This window comes from Ursus maritimus, unplaced genomic scaffold, assembly GCF_017311325.1.
Source record: "Ursus maritimus isolate PB19 unplaced genomic scaffold, ASM1731132v1 scaffold_8, whole genome shotgun sequence".
In the NCBI taxonomy this organism is placed as follows: Eukaryota; Metazoa; Chordata; class Mammalia; order Carnivora; family Ursidae; genus Ursus; species Ursus maritimus.
In genome coordinates, this window is record NW_024426996.1 from 27,355,271 (window position 1) to 27,375,948 (window position 20,678).

The 20,678-nt window shown below is 41.5% G+C and overlaps 1 protein-coding gene across 1 annotated transcript in view; it reads right to left on the reverse strand.

Moving 5' to 3' along the window:
• The window catches only part of SLC4A4 (solute carrier family 4 member 4), a 450,189-nt gene that overhangs the window by 295,521 nt on the left and 133,990 nt on the right, over positions 1 to 20,678 (reverse strand). Inside the window, exon 3 of the mRNA XM_008693197.2 lies at positions 10,052 to 10,125. Within this exon, the coding sequence (XP_008691419.2) occupies positions 10,052 to 10,125 (74 nt within the window). The remainder of the gene's footprint in view (positions 1 to 10,051; positions 10,126 to 20,678) is intronic.

Genomic DNA, 20,678 nt, shown 5'->3' on the forward strand with positions numbered 1-20,678 from the left:
ATTTCTCTTGCGGTCACCATTTGCACAACTGAATGGGAAGCAGGTTTGGAAGAGAGAAAACAATGGCTAATCCAATGGTCATTGATAACTGGATTTGCAATTGCAGCCAGAGAGGCAGCTGAGAGAGACACATAAATGCACACATTCACACTCTCATCCTACCCACATTGTCCATCTCCAACTCTATTATGGCTTCCCTTTTCGCACTGGCCTAAGCCCTGGCTGGGCAATAGGAAGAATAGTCTTTAGTTGCTATAGACAGATAATCCACCATATAGTTAATGCACTCATGGCTAATCAGGTATCAAATATTTAATATTAGTTCCCATACTTCTCTCCTCTTACATACCTATACATACGTAAATGAGATATGGATAATGCCACAGTACTAAAACAATGACCAACCCTGAGAGACTTAAATTAGCCTAAATAAGACCAATCCCAGAATCTCCATGGCTATGGTTTTTCACATGCCCAGAAAAGAGGACAACATTCACTGACACAGCAGCACATAATCATACTTTCAGAGTTGAAATGACCTTAAACATTACATGGTTCAACCTCTTCATTTACTGGTGAGCCAACCGAAGCCAAATAGCCAGCTAATAATGTAAAGACTGGGATTCTTGGTGCTCCTGGATATGTAAGGTTTCCTTTCCGCTTTCCCAGTACCATGGTGCCAGCCCACTACCACCATCCCTCCCATCTTCCACTGTCTGCAAAACACGGAAGAAGAAAAAAAAAATAGCCTTTCAAGTAAGTAATTACCTGGAAGGAAAAAAAGGCCCCTCAAGAATTCTCTGAAAATGTTTCTCTCTTACAATCATAGAATGACAAGTTTAAAGATTTATTTATTTAATTGAGAGAGAGAGAGCGTGCGCAAGCGCCCATGGGCGCACATGTTGGGGAAGGGGCAGAGGGAAAGAATCTCCAGCAGACTCCCTGCTGAGTGCAGAGCGGGACTGGGGTGTTGGGGGCAGGGGCTTGATCTCATGACCCTGAGATCATGACCTGAGCCCAAACCAAGAGTTAGACACTCAACTAACTGCACCACCCAGGCACCCCTAGAATAAGAAGTTGATCACCACTGATCACTGGGAGAAACAGTAAACAAACTTTCAGTCTTCCCGTCTATGTTCTCCATTACTTAACCAATTAAAATATTTTAGAATGGTTATAGAATTTTTAGGGCTAAAAAGGATCTTAGAGAAACTACAGCTCAACATTCTCACCTTACAGACGAGCAGAGGAGCCTGGAGAGGTTAAAGTGATTTGCTTGTGGCAACACTAACAGGAACTGGAACAACAAGGACAAGGACCCAGACTTTCTCAGGACAGTGCTCATCCCAAAAATGAAGAGCTTATGAACAGGTGAGGCCAGCCAGGCTGTTTTCTTCTTCCTCTCGCCTTTTCATAAGCTCTTCCAACACCTTTCATTCTCTTCTGCTCAGTTCTTCCCACTTCCTGTTCTTCCAGGTGCTCCTTCCAGTTCTCATCCATCTATCTCTCTTTCCAAGTTCCTTTCTGGCTCCAGAGGGAACAGACTTCAAGCCTCCACAAAATGGCACATGAATTCCCAAATTGCTCATAGCAGAAATCCAGAAGCAATCACTCCCATTTGTCCTTCTGTCCATCAGCAGATCCTCACAATTCAACCCATTTGTTTCCACCTCTTTTGTCCCCACTCTAGTCTGACCCAAAATCATCTCTTAGTCGAATCCTAGCAACAGTCTCCCGACTTTAATCTTTGTCCTTCTGGAATGCTTTCTCCATGTATCAGCCAAAGGGATGTTCTTTAAAATGGAAAATTTGGTCACTTTCCTGCTTAAAACCCTTCTGCAATGGTTCCCCAGTGCACACTCAATACAATTCTATATCTTTAGCATAGCATAAAAGGCCATGAATTAACAGGGTCCTTTCCACCTCAGGCCACTTCCACCCTGTTCACCTGGTCCAGCCATATCATTCTCATTTCCACTTCTCAAATAGGCCTACCTCCTTCTCACCTTGGGGTCTTTACACACGTGCGCCCATGATGCTCCCATTATCCTTTCATCCTTTAGCGTTCAACTTAATGTCACTCTATGGGAAATATATACCTCTGTATATATTTCCACTCACCCATGTACATGATACATTCTCTAAATCATCATATCAACCAACCTCGTCTTTAAATAATGACTGGCTTATTTGACTGAACATTAATTGTGACTTTAATTAGAATATGTTATCATGTTCAAGGATACATATGAGCCTGGAAAAGCAACATATTAGAGTTTGTATTTGCAACTGTTCTTAACATTTTGATAAGCTTAAAGCAAAACAAAAACAAAAACAAAACACTATTCATCCGTTAAAGTTAATAAGAAGAGTTAACATAGATACTAATCCACTAATTTATTGATTACCAGACATCAGTATTAGCTTTAGTCTGAACGCATTCTGCAATCACAGCAACCACTGGCAAGAAAGTGGCAACCACTGGTAATAAATTAAAGGCAGGGAATATAGCCAAGGGAGATAGTATCTTAAATTTATAGGGTTCAACCTGGAGATTTCAAATTAGTTTACTTATACTCTTAGCAAAACTAAGAGATAGGGAGGCACAAACGCTATTTCTTTGTAGAACAAACTGATATTAAGAAATTAAGTAATTTGTCAATGGCTTACTGCCAATATCGAAGTATTTTTCAGCTATTATCCAAGAATCCTCAGAGCATCTCTGATAGCTTGAAAAGAAGATAGATTACTAACTGCACTTTGCATAAAGGAAATATAACCACATAAGCATTAGTGGCCTCATGTCACCCACAAAGATAGGGCAGAGCCAGAAATAGAAATAGGTTCTAAGACTCCTGGTTCTCCGCTACGTTCTCTAACCCACAGCACAGACTGAATAAAAGTACCTGAACAATCAGATACTGATCTAATTTTCCAAATACACGTATCCATTGGATTCGATTATGAGCTTTCACTCTACATCCAAGACATTTTCTCTATTTTTCAGCAGGGATAGAATTGCTTGTTGAAAATTGAATAATCAGCTGGAGGTGGGGTGGTGATTTAACTAAACTACAAATGTGCAGTTCTGGCCCTCTAAAGCTGATATGTTGGCCAATATTATTAAAATTCAAAAGCTACTTTTTTTTTCCAGAAGTTTTAGCCTGCTAAAAGTTATTGAGCATTCCACCATGAAAAGAGTCAGTAAAATAATGTCTCAAGAGGCTTAAGTAGGGTCTGTTCTCCTTTCAAAGTCAGTAGAGTATAAAGAAAGGTGAACACATTGGATACAGCACTGCCTTCTAATTCTAACTCCATGGAAAGGTAAAAACAATTAACAGGGTTTAAAAGCTTTTGCAGCTATTCAGAGAAGGGAGTTATTTAAGTCAACTATACTGCTGATTCAATGCATGTCACTCACCACCCTCCCTACCTTCACCTCATCCCACCTGGCAATCAGCAGCCTCAGGGGCACAGTGCTTGGAACCTCCGGTGAGCGCCTGTCACGGCAGCTTCTCACCTCAGTCCCCTAAATGCTATCAGCCGAGAAAGTAAAACAAAATTTTTAAAAAATTAAATAAAATCCCACCAGCAAGCTCACCACAGCAACAAGAGCACCTCAACTGAGCTTTATTCAGCGCTATCCTCGTTCTACTCTCTTCTCTCTCATCAGACCCAATTCTCAATTCCCCCAATGATTCTGAATCTTGTGATGACAAAAGTGGGGAAATATTTAGCTCAGGTTTATTTCTATACTATTGCATAATCTCATTTAATTGGCACCTAAATTATATAATAACCAACAAAGAACAGAATTATTCTAGTTCATGCTGGGTGGGGAGAAGGAATATATACATCTCATAGAAAATACGTTTATACACATGATAGATATAGATAGATATATAGATATAATCATGACCCCTGAATCCTCCTCATTGGTGGGAAAATACCATATACTTAAATCTGTCTTCCAGAAGAAGCAATTTTATAGGCTTCATTAGACAACGGGCACACACTTGTATTTTAACCTGTATACAATTATAGTTAATATGTCTCTTCTTGGAAAAGAAGACAATTTTACAAATTAGGGGCAATATGTATGAGAGCAGTCTAACCATGAAAATCAGATCTCACACCCAGAGCTTCAAGGGAACTGGAATGAGTCCAAAGAGAAATAGACAGCAGACCTTGGGAAACTTCACTTGACCATTCTGCTTGCCTTTTCCAATACAAGAAGCAAAAGGTATGTGTGGTTAGGAAGGCAAAGGATAACAAAGCACCCCTATTCCCAGTGCCAGGTACAGCAGCAACACAGTTTCTGGTAATTATCAAAACAATTGTATGGGAAATGGCACATTCTATTATTCCCACTTTACAGAGAGAGAAACCCAAAGTCCAAACTGCAGTTTGCTCCCTTCACTTATGCAATGATTGAGCAGATCAGGCAAAAGTTTTAAAACTTATATTCCCAAACTGATGCCTAGCCACTCGGCTTTAACAACTTGAACAACTATTTTAATTTAAAAAAATGAGGTAATAAAAAATATATCAAACAATATGTGCCCAAAATAAGGATCAAACAGTATGTTTCAAAAATATAAAAAGCTTCTAAAAGATAAAAAGATAAAAAGCTTCTAAAAGGAAACTCAATCTATAGACAAAATTGCTGCAAGTATATCATTTCAGAATTTCTGGATCCTTGTAAAACACAACCCAACCACAAAGTTCAATCTCTTATGTGGAAAAACAATGTAGAAACCTAGGACAGAAGTGTCTTCACAAGGGCTTTAGCCCATACTGTACTACTTGGGGAATTCTTTACAATTGGAAAACTCTGGGAAGGAATGTCTGATTCCAGTTTCAAACCCATGGCATTACCATCAGAGTCCCTTGAAGTTAAAGAAATCTATATGCAAATATTTAACTTCACTGATGCAGCAGGTGTCAATAGCTCCTGAGCTAAGTGTTGCCTGCTTGAGGGACTCCCGCGGCCTTTCAGCTCAGGCCATGAGGAAAAAGCAGCAGGGCGCTGAGAAATGTCTGTATGGGCACAACCTGCTCTGGGAAACCCAAGGTGCTGTTCAAGCATCAACCCTTACACACCTCACCACATTTCTTTAAAGCGCTCCAATGGGTGGATACAGGTTTCTTTCAAGAAGGCTTTTCCTTCAGCAATATTTGCCTGAGTGTTTCCTCTGTACACACAGTTTCTGAGCAATCAGAGTGAACAGCAGAGAAGAGGTCAGCAAAATGCAACCGGACACTTTGAGCCCGCGCTCAGAATAGCCCCAGCTCCAACTTGGCCCCTCCCTTCCCATCCGATAGGTTTTCATTCACTCCTTCTCGGCAATTACGTTTTTCACCATTGTAATTATTAACAAATGTCCACATGGCCCCACTTTTTCTTTAGAATACTACCTCCTCCAATACACAGAAATATGTCATCATGATATCCTCTAGCGAAAAATAGGGTTAAGTCATTATGATTTCATGTCTGTAAAATGTTGAGATCCTGACCTCCAAAAAGACAAACGTCACCATTTCATTAGTTTAGCCTCCGTCTTCAAAAGACAGAGTAGAAGGAAAGAGAATAACACAGACATGTTTTAGGGCCCCTTTTACTTGTCAATACAGATATATAAACAACATAAATATGTCAATGATCTCTGCAAAATCAAACAGCAGGATGAGCGAGGATAGGATCTTTAGAGGCTATGTTGTCTCATTTGATTAAGAATACTAAAGGGAACCAAATTTCTGACTAAAACTTTAAACAAAGACTTTAGAGGATTATATAAGGTAATTCTGCATATGCTTTACTTAGCTTATGTTATATATTCATATATTCAATTCTTCCTTTTAACAAATGTTTAGTAAACATCTACTCTGTTCCAGACCCTGTTCTACTTTATTTTTATTTCCCTAAAAATAATCCTCCCGTAAATTCCATGGATTTTTAACAATTCTCTCTCTTAATGTCCATCAGTAGACATGGGAATTTGTAAAATTATTCTTCCATTTGGACAGATGCGAGCTCACTTCCTTCTAGGCTTGGTTTTCAATGGAAGAGGAAAACCACCACGATATATCATAATAGCTTTGAGAGCAATGATCACACTTCAGAAACGGAGACACGTTTCAGCCAATATTGTCTTGCCGTATTTTATGCTTCCTGAGTTGCTAGTTAGACTTGATGTTAAGAAAAGGCCCCTCCTCATAAAGTCAGAGTTGCCAAGTCTTGCTGGGAAGTTACCTAGCCCTGCAGAGCCAAGACCTTATCTCAAAGGATAAGGTGGAGTTTGCTCTTTTCCCCTATTGCAAAATATGAGAATATTAAGTAATCTGTTTATATCATGCAGATCCAAAATCTTGGCTGGCTTTTTTAAGGATAAAACATCCATAGGATTTCCTACCTTGGTTCACCCAATAAAATTTGGCAATTTCCCCTAAGTGTGTTTGAAATGAAAATTTAGTGTTGTTCCTCATGGCCAGCATTTCTGGGTCATTCTGGTAATGTCAATTTGTCATCTACAGACCAATTCTGTGGAAGTGCCTGGGCTGGAGCTGGAGTCTTTTGGTATAGAAACAAGTATGAGTATCTGGTAATCCCTCCATGACTAAAATGTTAACTTTATAAAACTATACACATATACATATACATTGATATAAGATAACCAATGAGAGAACAGATATAAAAGCTTCTCTTTATTTTAAAGATTAAAATTGGCACTTGGTTGCCTTTTTTAAAGAGTATCTCTTTAAATCATTAACACAAATGCACATGAAGGAAATTATGTGAAAATGAGGTTTAGGTCTTTAAATATATCCCACATAAATTCATTATTTAAACAGAAGATGACTCCCCTTCTGACTCACTCTATTCTTAGTGAGCTTTGCAGTTAATGGTTTTCTATTGAGTTTTTAGACCGTGGATTAAGCATCATGCCACCCACTGAGAGTAAAGTTGAACCAGGTGAACTGAGGGCGTGGCTGGAAGTCTCAGTCTCTCCCCTTCATAGAACTACAGCAGAAGGAACTGTGGGAGAGCACCTAGCTCGCCTCACCGTCAGGCTGAGCTGAATCTGATTATCACAAATTAAGGGACCCTAAGAAGAATTTTAAAAGCATGAACTTTCCAAAGTAACTAAAGCTGCTACTGGACCTTAGTCACACTCATAATCACTTATTAGGAGTGTATCTTACTTGTGCAAATTACTTCAAAAAACAAAATTTTGTTTTAAGTCTTCTTTAGTCAAGTGTGCCGCATTATACTTCAACCATGTTTATCTGAGAAGCAAGAGAAATTACTTGGATAAAAGGAAACATTTGATAATATAAATGAAAGCTGTTCCAGATCCTTGCCCTTTGGATTTCTGGTCCTTAAAAGTAGATCACTTTCTTCTGCCATAAACGTACCAGAAACTCAACTACTTCAGAACAAGATAACAGTTTGCTTTCCTCCAAATACACTCTTCTCTGTGCAGTTAAAAATATGAGATGGACTCAAGTCCTTGTGGAAAACATTCCCACTCAAACTATGAACACTTATTAGAGGTCTTGACAGTTTTCATTCTCAACCACTGAGAACATGAATAAGCCATAAACCCATCCATTTCAACTTCTTTATACTTCGCCTGGAGTCACTATAAAATCTAAGTGATTCCACCCCCACCAGATGAAGCTAGGTGAGAAAAAATGGGAGGGTCAACTAAGAGGGCACTAAATTAGAAATAAATAGTCCCTAACTATAGTTTCAAGACTTGTACTGTAGGGGCGCCTGAATGGCTCAGGTGGTTACACGACAGGCTCTTGATTTTGGTGCAGGTCATGATCTCAGGGTCCTGAGATGGACCCCCACATCCAGCTCCATGCTCAGCATGGAGTCTGCTTGAGATTCTCTCTCCCTCTGCCCCTCCCCCTATTCATGCTTTTCGTCTTTAAAAAAAAAAAGAAAGAAAGAAAAAGAAAAAAAGACTTGTACTGTAGAAGAGCCTGCACTGTTGGATATTCTCCACCAAATGACACCAAAAGCAACCACCCTATAGGGTCTCAAAATGCAGTAACAGGCAACTAGCTAAACATGCCTCAAAAGAAGTATAATCAGCTCAGTCTCCAATCAGCATGAAAGATAATCTTAGAACAGAAGTCTTACCAGAATACAAAAATACACAATATCCATGTGGCAAGTTTAATCATCCCAAAGCCAAACAATTTTACAGATGTTTCTATCATATTTTGTTGTCTTTTGTTTTTTCTTAAAGAAACTTGACTACAGATTTGTCTGCTATTCATTACATTGTTATTTTAATTTTGTGCTTGAAAATCAAGGGAAGTACTTTAGGAAATAAACTTGTTAGTCAAAGTCTTAAGAAACCCATGTACAATATCCTATTGCAGTATCGTGTTCTCAATCCTACAGACCTTACAAACTCAAGAAGTGATTTACATTTCCTGTGAACTTAGCTAGAACATTATTCTCAAGGAAAAGACACGTGGGCACATACACACACACACACACACACACACACACACACACACAGAGTACATCTCATTCCCAAGCCTTCTCCCTGATTTTTCTACTTTAATTATCCCTAAAGTATATATTCACTCAATCCTACAATGTTTCTTACATTCATATGCTATAACTTGAAGATTCTAATCTCCTCTTTGACACTGGGACAGTGACGGAGTCACTACAATAGAGACTTAACACCAGGGGCACAAGAATCGTTAAGACACAAGTTTTACTATTTTGCTTGCACTAACTTGACATTTTCCCACAGTCATGTTGTAAAAGTGCAAGGAACCCATAAAACAATATGAAAGAAAATACTGTAGTTTCCTTTTTCCTAAGAAACTCAGGCATCAAATTCTTATTAGTCAGAGTCAAGAGCATAAATGAGGGAAGGAAGGCAGTGGGGGGTGAGGGGACTACACAGTCAGAAGAAACTTAGTAAGCAAACATGAGAAACATCATCATGGCCACACTATGCCTACTATTCCAGGAGGTACAAGAGGCATCATGTGCCCAGGACCTGGTGTTCGGTCTGGTTTAAGAATCACTCCAGAACACACAATGCCCACCTTCTTTCTTACAACCCTTCCCCCACACTAGTCCGAGTTTTTGGTAAGCATTAACTGTTTACCAAATGGCACCAATCAGACTAGAGTTTCCAAAACACATGAATTCTCTCAGGTGATTTTAAAGGGAAGAATATAGGACACAGTTCACTTGCAAGTTTCATTTAACTTCATGAGTACTGTCTACAACTCTGATTATTTTTTAAATCTCATTGTAAATATTAATTATATCTTGTATATCAGTGATGCCTTTAATTACTTTAATAAATATTAATTGAGCCCTGTCTTCTCACTATCAAATAAATAGTATTATGCCTACATTACTGATAAGAGACAAGAGAAGAGAGGCACACTGAAAGCATAATAGCTCCAACTAAAATTTAACTCTTCTTTGGTTTTTAACAGGCACTGGGCAACATTAACAAAAGAGGTCCTGGAGGTCTTTTAAGTAAAAAAGTGTCCATCATTTCCTAATGGAAACTCATCCATGATTACCCCTCTTTAAAACCTCAGTTTACACCCATTTTTCCTGCAACAATATCATTCTCCTTCTGTAACATCTGTTTCTCTACCCTGCAAGCTGAAAGAAAGGATATTAGAAGATGCTGCCAAATACATTTATATAAATCTAGCAGCTTCTTTGAATTAGTCATCGCAAGGTGGTAACTAACTGGCAAAATATTTATTTTTGACAGAAAGTCACCGCTAACATAGGCACCTGCTTCAAAAGTAAGACACTTCCCCCCCTTTTTTAACCATGCAGGACCACTACTGATTCAGTTTCTAATGGTCCAGTGAAGTTCTTAAAATTGCTTTCTGTATTGAAGCAAAATGTGCAGACTAATAAAACCCCATAGAAAAGCTTAAGTTTTTAACTTCAAAAATACAACATAGATGACATGCACGAGTGCTATTATCTACAAAGACATAGGTGTATGAATATACACTTCCCCAGACCCATGAGGCTCACCTTCTACTTCTTCTTCATCACACACATGCTTAAGGAAGGAAGCCCCTCTGTCCAGGACAGCTTCATCCTCCATCCTATAGTAATAAAAAAGAAAAAAAGAATGCTCAGACTTCTCCTGGAGTGAGCCACTTGAAGTAGCCCAGCTTCTGGGCAGGTTAACCTGCAGGCTGCTGTTCATGTTAACAGGGCAGAGTCACTCTTCGTCTGGTGTCTGCTACTCCTTCACGCAGCTCCTCTCATCTGGTGCTTGAGAAATATGCCGGTCCCACATAGCTTCAGTTCTAACCTTGAGAGGGCACCCACATGGACAGGTGAGAGAAAATCATCCCAATCCTACAGGCTGGATGTTGGGGGTTCTCCCTTTGGGATTTGCAAAAAGAAAAAAAAAAAAAAAAAAAAAGATGAAAGCAAGAAAAAAAAAAATACCAAGAGAGGAAGTTTGGTTTGTCTGGAGTGCTCGTGATGATCGTTTGTGGAAATCCAGCTTCAGTGCTTAGCTCTTTAAACACCCACTGCATAAAAATGTATACCCTCACACACACACACACACACACACACACATGCACACCCACCCACACACAGAAAACGACAGGGAGTTAGGCTAGTGCACAGTGGGAGCCTAGCTTCCAGCCAGCCTCTTAATACCAGCACAGCCCAGTATTCTCTGTTGAGTGGCAAGCTTTGAGTCACATGTTGGCCTTACGGAAATCTGACATCTGAGGATTATCCAGCAAGCCGGCTTCAGCAACAGGCACATATATATATATATGCCACCCATTCATTCATTTTCCACGTTCTTATCACACGTCTCTATGTATATCTGTCCTGTTAACTCTTCCCTGAAGGGCACAAAGTTCTTCAGTTTGTAGCCACGTTATGCTGTCCTCCTGTCTCCTTACATAATAGGATCTGCTCTGCAATTTCATATGCTAAATAAGACCTCAGAATCCATCCAAGTAATGACAGCGTTTTTACGGCCTCCTGATGCCAACCATGTTTCTTAGTTTATAGGATGAGTTAAGGTTTATTTCCATATTCTGTGACTTCTTTTCATTGCATTAACTTTGACATGCAGAATTCCATGAGCTCTATTTATAGTGAAAGCAGAAAAAAATCCCGAATTGCTCAAATGCTGCTTGTGTCGCACCGGTCTAGAAACAAAGAACTTTCTCTGGAGACAGCTGCTCTATGTCATACCGTACATAAGCTCTGCCAGAGAACCAAATGTTCACTCTGTATTCGATTCATCCAATTATATGCTCAGGCACTGAATATTGTAAGTCTGTTTTCCATATTGTCCGTATAACTTATTCTTGCGCTTCAGATATCTGTTATAATCTATGTGGATATGCACTGAATTCACATTTTCCTCTTTTCTATTTTAGGAGCATATCCATCTTGCAAAGCAACCATCTGAGCATAAAAAAGTCAGAAATTGGGTGTCAGGTAGACCTGGGTTTAAAAAATCTAGCACTACCACTAGATGTATCATCTGGAGCAAAGTATTTAACTCTTTGAGACTCAGTTTTCCACCAATGAAACTGGGGGTAATGATATCAACACTGCAGGACTGCTTTGAGATTCAAATTAGGTAACATACGTGAAAACACTCAGTGTTATGCTTTGCACCTACTACATGTTTAAAAAAGGTAAGCTTCCTTCCTTTATTCTTTCCTTCTTTCTTTTTACCCTAACCTTTACTGGTGGACGATGCCACTGAGAAACTCATTACCTTTGGACACTTGCAGAATATCTTCTTTCAGGGATATGGGTCTTGTATGCAATTTCATCCTGATACATATCTTTTTCCTTCTCTATCCTCAAACTAAAAATATAAAACTAAATGCAAATAGGATATAGATCAGCCATCAGGATGATAGAAAAGAAAAGAAAATGTCTTGAAGACTTGAAAAGTCAAATCATTTACCAGCCTTTCTGAGCCTCAGGTTTCCATGAAGATAAAATGATACAACACATTTACAAATTCAACAAATATTTAGTGCCTGCTATGTTCCAAGCATTCCCAGAGCGAGAGGGAATACATTCATTAATAAGACAGACAAAATTCCTGAGAAACTAATAATAAACAGATGAACAAGTTACTCGTAGATAGCATTAAGTGCTTTGCACAAAATAAAATGAGGCAGGGGGTTACTTGGCATAAGATGGTTCAGAAGAGGCTTCTGAGGAGGTGACATTTGAGTAGAGACAAAAATGATAGGGAGGAACCAGGCATTTGAAGATCTGAGGGCAGAGCATTCCAAGCAAAGGGAACAGCAAGTGCAAAGGCCCTAAGGCGGGAACAAGCTTAGCATGTTCCAGGAAGGAAATGAGGTCAGTGAGGCTGGGCAGAGAGGTCAATGGTACTTGACAATGCTGGAGAAAACAGGCCCATGCAGGCCATGGTAAGTAGTCAAAATCCTAGGTGTTATGGGAGCCACTGAAGAATTTTGTTTTGTTGTTTTATTGAGGTAAAACTGACACACATTATATTAGTTTCAGATGTACATGATTCAATTTTTGTGTATATTGCGAAATGATCACAATAATGATAGCCACACAGTTACAAGATTCTTTTCTTGGGTTGAGAACTTTTAAGATCTACCCTCTAAGCAACTTTGAATTATGTAGTACGATATTACTAACTCTAGTTAAGATTTTAAGATGGAAACTGACAGGAGCTGTTTTACCTTTTTAAAGAATCACTCTGGCTGCTATGTGAAAATGGATAATTAGGAGACCAAGGAAACTAGGAAACTATCTTAGGAACCCAGGGAAGGCTGTGGGAGAAACAGGTTTGGGGGAGGGAATCCACAATCTTTCCTGGCCTCTTAATGGTTGAGATGCTTATTATATCTGAAAAAGGAGCTGTCAGGTATACAACTAAAGGTCCAAGTCTGGAGCTCGGGAGCCTAGACTGGAGAATCAATGAACGAAGCCGGTAATCTGCAGCCATTACTAGAGGAGTTCATCCAGGAAGAAAATGTAGAAATTGAGGTGTAGACCTAAGACCAAGTACTGGAGCATGTCAACATTAACAAGCAGAGCAGAGGAACAAAAGCAGTCAGAGGCAAAAGAAAAACCAGAAAAGAGTGATGTCAAGGAAGTGTGGCTACAGAGAGGCTGACAAAGTTGGAGAGAGGGAGGTAAAAATTCAGCTTGGATGTTAACATGGAGGCCACTGGTGACAATGACCGCAGCACCTGAAACATACCAACCAGAGTGCTAGACACACAGAGGGCATTCATTCAATCAAGTCCCTTTCTCTTTCCTTCCCTCATGCACTCATTCACTCAGTAAATATGGACTGAGTACCTACTAGGTGCCAGGCATACTGCTAGGGCCTGGAGGCACAGTAATGAGCAGGACAGACAGGGGCTCTGGTGTAATCACAAATGCCTTCCAGCAATCCGGGAGAGTCCGTGCAGAGGGCAAAGAAGTCATCAGCAACACAGCATTCGTAGACATAGATAAGGATGGCAGCTTAATGGGGAAATTTTTTTTAAAGACCTCAGAAGCACAACGAAATCCTGGAGGTCTGGATGACTGCACGCGCATCAACAGTATTGTCTCCCCTTTGGAAAGCAAATGGTAGGTTCACCCACATTTCTCCTCAGCATGAACCCTCTCCTGTCTTACCAATCTATAGAATGCAACACAAATCCCTATAGAACATCACTTCTGCACCCCACCACAATCGAGCCGATCCTAAAGTCTTTTATGGACTTTTTTACACCTTTCCTAAATAAAATGTTTATTAGCCTTTGCACCTAAGCCCTTCCTAAAGTTGCATGCAACAACCGAAGCAGCAAAGGAGGAAAATCAGTAACAACAAAAGGAGACCAAAGAAACGTTAACGGCCTGAGCCCCCTTCCTAGGCTGAGAAATCCAGCCAACTAAAGCACTGTCCTGTGCACCATCTGAGTTAGTGAGAATAATGATGGGTGCATTCCTTGGCTCTTTGATACATATTTCACATTCCCTCCAAGACTATACATAGCAAGTAATTAGAAACCTAGTTCTTTCTGATGGACAATGAAGAGCATGGCAAGAGCTTCTTCCCCGTAGGAAGAGGAAAAAGAAAGAGTGCCGCCATCTGAAAAGACAAAACCTGCGTGTCCACCATGGCCTTTCCCCAGAGCAGCCCTCTCCTGCTCAGAGCAAGTGCATCTGGGCTTTTGCACCAAAAACAGGGATTTTTACAACTTTTTTTTTTTTTTTCCATCTTCATACTAACAAACGTCGATTATTTGGGTTTGTCTTCCCTTCCTAAAAGCCTCTCAGCAGTTCCTGGCTATAATTAGTCAGACAGAGATATCTTTTGACATGACCATCTGACCCAACCAGTTTTCCCTTCTATCAGTAGGAAGAAATTAACTCATCTAATCCCTCATCAGGCCCCCAAATCCATTCGTAAAGTGTTCCTTTCACAGGAGCCGCCTCTGCTGAAAACAAAGAAAGGAAGGAGCATGCTTCTAAACAGCTCCCCGGGTCGCTCACACAGCCAGCATGAGGCAAAGTTCAGAATAGATTTGGAAGCTTCTCACCAGCATCACGGGGATAAGGGTCATACCAGTCAGTATAAAATCCACACGGGGCCAATGCTGTCTTCCTTCCACAGGGCCTCTGACCGTACAAGTCCCTTCGTCCGAAGTCCGCACCCAACGTGGGGTTTCTCTCATTCTCTGTTATTCTGGGGACACTAAAATGATTTAACCGTAACACATGTCAAATCTGCTGTCAAATGACCAGCTTTCACCAGCCGGTCCTAATCACGGAGCAGGCTTGTAAGGGTGACTTAAGCCCGGCACGAGAAACATTTGTGCAAAACTGTCAGCCATGGGGCCTTGGGCACCCATCTACATTCCACCCTTCCGAGTTCCCACCCCCAGAGCCCTTGCCAACTGCCAACGTGCTCACCAGCTAGTCCACACGGCGCAAGCAGCTGCCACTCAGCCAGTCAGCACGTGGCGGGCTGCCAGCACACAAGTTTCAGAACGCAAGCCTGCCCGTCACAGTGCTGCTAAAGGTTGAAGGTCCTTGGGTGTGCTAGCCTCTAGATTCGCCTCACTTGCCCTCCCACCACCCTGCTCCCATCCCTCCTGCTAGCCTCCCACAGCAGTGTTTCACTGTCTCTATAGCAACAGCATCTGGTTTCAGGGTTATGACTTTATACAGAGCAATTCTCCTCTTAACCTAAGGCTTTCACCAAAGGATGCACTAGCAAAAAGGCCGCTGCCTAAGATGGAGCTACCTGTTTGTCGCCTGGTCCTGTCGTGAGCTGCAGGGTCACGGTAGCAGCCGCACTCCGACCCAAAAGGAGTAGAAACAGATCCTCCAACCTTGGCACGTGGGCCCGTGAGTCAGGGATCCACTCCAGGGCTCGCAGCCCCCATGCCAACGCCAGCTCGCTCTCCTCCACCCTGCACACTGGGCCTAGCTGACTACTTTCAAAAAGACACCAGGGGGTGGCATCCTGGGGAGCAGAAGAGCTCCAGTGTTTACAGGTCCATACCCGAGTTTGATAATGCTGGTACTCTCTGCTCATACAGCTTCAAGTGCACTAGTTAATCTCATATTTTAACCCCCCCCCCCAACTTTATCCTCACTAGTTTGGGCTGTTTACAACATCCAATGAACCCCATAATCTCTCACTTTACAGAAGCTTCCCTGTGCATAGCAAATGTTTAAACAGTTCTTTATACACATGCCCTCACACACGCCAAAGTGACGCATACGGGGAAGTAGACAGATATTAGGAGGTAAAGAGTTTTATTATTTTTAGCCATTGCTGCCGTGAAAAGCATATCTGCAACATGCATAAGGGCCTTTACTTAAGGACTAAGAAGTCTCAATGTCAACTCTCAGAGCTCAAAAGCAAGCTGTCCCTCCTACTTTGCCGGTCTTAGAACAGAGGGAAGGCAAAACTCAGCACTTTCACAGGTCTTTTTCAGGAGCCCCACAGAAAGCAACAATCAGTACTGACATCTAAAATTATACACTCATACACACATCTCTGCATTCTATTCCCTATTCAAGTCATTTCTGAGAAGGGGGAACGATTTTCACTACAAATCATTTCTAAACATGATGCTTTTCTTTCAAATTTTTTAAACTGCCCAGCTTTTTATTGGTGCCTTTGTTGTTTGGGAAAATCCGCTTTCCACACTTTCAACATACAATTAAAGCACAACATCAAATCTCCAAACCATAGGCGACAGGAGCGAGCCATCTCAGCGGCTGCAAAGAGCACTGCCACCTTTTGGCAACATGTGTTCACTACAGGGAAGCGGAAGGCAAGGGCAGAGGAAAAGCCACCACCGTTCCCTTCACAACTTCAGCAGGTCTCAGGAGGGCCTTCCACTCCCCAGGGAGGAAGAGACAAGAACGCAGTGGTTGGCTTCCCAGTAGACAAGGCTGGAGCTCTGGACACGCATGTTGGGGGAAAGAGACATCAGCGTGGCGTACCTGACAAGCATGACTAATGGCAAGAGGCGACTGCCCGAGATCTGCCGGCAGCAAAGCAAAGCAAATCCCCTCCGCGCAGCTCAGGAGTGCCTTAATCAGTCTGGAAATTTACACAGGCCCGGGGCCAGGGAGAAATGGGTGACAGCCCCACACGCAATCAGACTGCGGACTGGATAAGAGGTGAAAACGTAATCCAGGGCGGGATCACGCCAAACATAATTCTGGATTTATGAACTGCATTAAAAGTTCATTTGTACTCTTGGGCACTTATCCCAGAGAAATGAAAACTTATGTTCACACAAAAACCTGTCCACTATGGTTCACAGCAGCTTCATTTGTGATAGCCAAAAGCTAGAATGAGCCCAGGCGACTTTCAACAGGTGAATGGTTCAACAAAGTATGCTACATCCATACCATGGAACACCACTCAGCAATAAAGGAAACAAACTACTGATACACAAAACAAATTAAATGAATCTCCAAGGGATCATGCTGAGCGGAAAAAGCTAATCCCAAAAGGTTATATATTTATGTAATATTTTTTCATGTTATTTTTTTTATGTTCAATTAGCCAACATACAGTACATCATTAGTTTTAGATGTAGGGTTTTTTAAAATGACAAAATTCTAGATATGAAAGACAGATTAAGGTGGTCAGGGGTAGAAATTGGGAGGATGGGAGGGTGTTTGTGGTTATGAAAGGGCAACACGAGGGACCCTATGGAATTGGCTCTTTTCATTGTCTTACCTGTGGTGGTGGATACGTGAATCTACCCAGTGATAAAATCATACAAAACTTAATACACACACATAAACACACAGAAAAATGAGGATAAGTAGGGTGCCTGGGTGGCTCAGTCAGTTGAGCAGCTGGCTCTTGATTTCAGCTCAGGTCATAAGCTCAGGGTCCTGGGATCAAGCCCCGAGTCAGGCTCCTGGCTCAGCAGGGAGTCTGCTTGAGATTCTCTCTCTCCCTCTGCCCCTCCTCCCCTTACACTCACTCTCACTCTCTTTCTCCCTCTCTAAAATAAATACATAAATAGAAAGAAAGAAAGAAAGAAAGAAAGAAAGAAAGAAAGAAAGAAAGGTGAGGATAAGTAAAATTGAAGAAATCTGAGTAAGTTCAGTGGATCATATCAGTGCCAATATCTTGATTGGTGATATTGTACTGAAGTTTCATAAAATGTTAACATTGGGAAAAACTGGCCAAGCATACAAGCAATCTCTCTTTATTATTTCTCAAATATGCATGTGCATCTATAAATATCTTAATAACAATGTCCAAAAAAGCTCATTTACAAATCTGTTTTTTAAAAAAATTTCCCTTAGGGGGCGCCTGGGTGACTCAGTCGTTAAGCATCTGCCTTCAGCTCAGGGTGTGATCCCAGTGTTCTGGGATTGAGCCCCACATCAGGCTCCTCCGCTGGGAGCCTTCTTCTTCCTCTCCCACTCCTCCTGCTTCTGTTCCTTCTCTTGCTGGCTGTCTCTCTCTCTCATCAAAAATAAATACATAAAATCTTTAAAAAAAAAATTTTCCCTTAGGAGCATTATTTTACATGACGCTCACATACTAAAGCTGGCCCCTCTACACGATGCAGAACCAGGCAAAACAGCACAAATCCCACATGCTCTCTCTCGGTGGTAACAGTGTAACTTTGGTAAAGTCAGTTTCTGTCCCACTTCAGTGTTCTTTTTTTTTTTTTTAAAGACTTTATTTATTCATTTTGAGAGAGAGAGATAGAGAGGGAGGGAGAGTAAGGGAGAGAGCGCACAAGCAGGGGGAGAAGCAGAGGGAGAGGGAGAAACAGACTCCCCACTGAGCTGGACATGGGGCTCGATCCCAGGATCCAGAAACCATGACCTGAGCCGAAGGCAGACGCTCAATCATCTGAGCCACCTAGGCGCCCCTTCAGTGTCCTTTAAAATGAGCTTAAAAACACTGAAGATATTTAGGGTATTAAATGAGTTCCTGGAGTAAATACATTCAATTAATTTTATTTAATCTAAATCAAAGATTCCTAGGGCCCAGAGAGTATTAGAGAATTAACAGTCCTACAGACCCAAAGGCCTTCATTCTGTCTCTATGAGCAAACACACAGGAGTGTCAACAGGGGAGACCAGAGATAAACTGCAGCTTGTCGCCAAAAGGCCCCAACTCCTCCCTCCCATATTCTCCATGTTGGGGCAAGGTCTGCTATACTCTCCGTCCCCAGACCGCTGACTGAGCTCTGAAAGGCTGCAGCAGACCCAGCAACAAAGGACAAGAACAGAGCTGGTGGCAGAATGGACACAGGAACTGTGGGGTGAGGAAAGGCGTAGAGGTTCGGGGCAAGTGAAGGATGAAGGGAGAAATAATGGACAGGGCGTTAAGTGCGAAAAAGGGAATGACTTGCATGACCCCCTCAGAACACTCCCTTGATTTAGCCGACACCCCACAGCCACACCCTCTTTACTGTTTTTAGGGGGCTTTTCCACGTGCTTCCACAACCACTGTGTGTTGCTTCTGACCAGAGCTTGAAGAACAGAGCGGTCTCATTCCTCTAAATGCAGACACTGAGCACCTTGCCCTTCGAAAGTTTCCTCAGAGTTTTTACTGTTAGGGGCAGGGAAAGAAGGCTCCCTTCTCAATTCTTTTCATTTTCAACTGCCCTTTTCCATGTGCTCTGGTGTGAAAATCAGAAAGGTCCTAAGACAAGGTTCAGGCAAGATGAAAAGGCTGGGGATGTTCCATGTGGGAAACCAGAAGGGCAGCAGTGGGCATGTTACCCTCTCTCCCTTCCTCCTCACCGCCGCCAAATCTTCAGCCAAAAGCCAGAGCCCAACCAGCTGCAGGATAAAGAGATGGCAGAGCCAAGAGAAGGAAGATAACCCACAGGGTAATGGTGGGGAAAAGGAATATCTATAGCTAGAAACCCATCCTGCAAGACAGCTGTTAGTTGAGGGATGCTCCGGCATGCTCAGGCTTAGAAGTGAGTGTGTGATGGTTGGCTTCCGACCTGCCCTCCCACCGCAGGGTCTAACTCGTCTCCTGGCTCTGAACCCACTCTCCTGTAACCCATCTGTTTATAAAACACCATTTGGTATCATTCTTTTAAAAATCATGCAATGGTTCTTCATTATATTGAAGATGAAGTCCAAACTGCTCAACATGGAATTTAAGCCTTGTCACGAGCTTCCCACACTTAGCTCCTGTCATCTCCCATGCCACACCATTCCCTGAAGAGGCTACCAAGCCATTGTGTACACACTGTTTCCTCTGTTCTCCACCGGCCGCCTGAACGTGTCTGCTTCTCATACAGCACGTACGACACTGCACTGTCACTATCATTCAAGCTCACGCGACTACACTTGGACATGTCATCCCCACTACAATATGAACTCTTTGAGAGCAGGTATCATCTTTCCATGGTCCTTCTAACTCCAGTGAAAAACACAGTTGCTACACATACTAAGCACTCTTTAAATGTTGATGAATGAACAAATGAAGGAATGAATCAACCAACAAGTGAGGAACGGGTACAATGAGGATAGATACATGGTTGGTACTAAATGCATCTCTAAGCTTAAGGTCCCGAATGTATTTTCCAAACAACATATGCAAGCAAACTTCCAATTACATGGTCTGGTATTTGACTAAAGAAAACAGTGATTTGTTCCAAAACTAGAAGGAGAAAATGGCTATGTTGTTGTATTCCCTGAAAGATGTTATGTCTGTGGGTGAATTAAGGTATTTTTTAAGAATAATTTTAACTATCTACTCTTCTCCTTATTGGCTAATTTGAAAACTCAACCCTTCATATAGACTGTAACTGGACTGTGATATGTAAAGGCAGAATGAAATTCAAATCAGAATTTCCCCGTCTGTTTAAACTAAAAAGTTAAGAGGTACCTGGACCTGCCATATAGATTCTAAGAAAAAAAAAATGTTCAATGAATATATGAATGAATGAACCTAAAAATAAACTGCAGCTTAAACTGCTTAAAACCCCAGAAGAAGCATGAGAAGTTATGAGGAAGTTCAATTTTGTTCCTGAGACCTGCAACTAGACAATAAAACTCCGAAATGTGTTTGGGTAAACCAATAAAGAAGCTCACAGTAGCTACTTGAAGAGGAAATTGGGATTTGAAATGTCAATATAAACCTTGACCTCTGGAAATT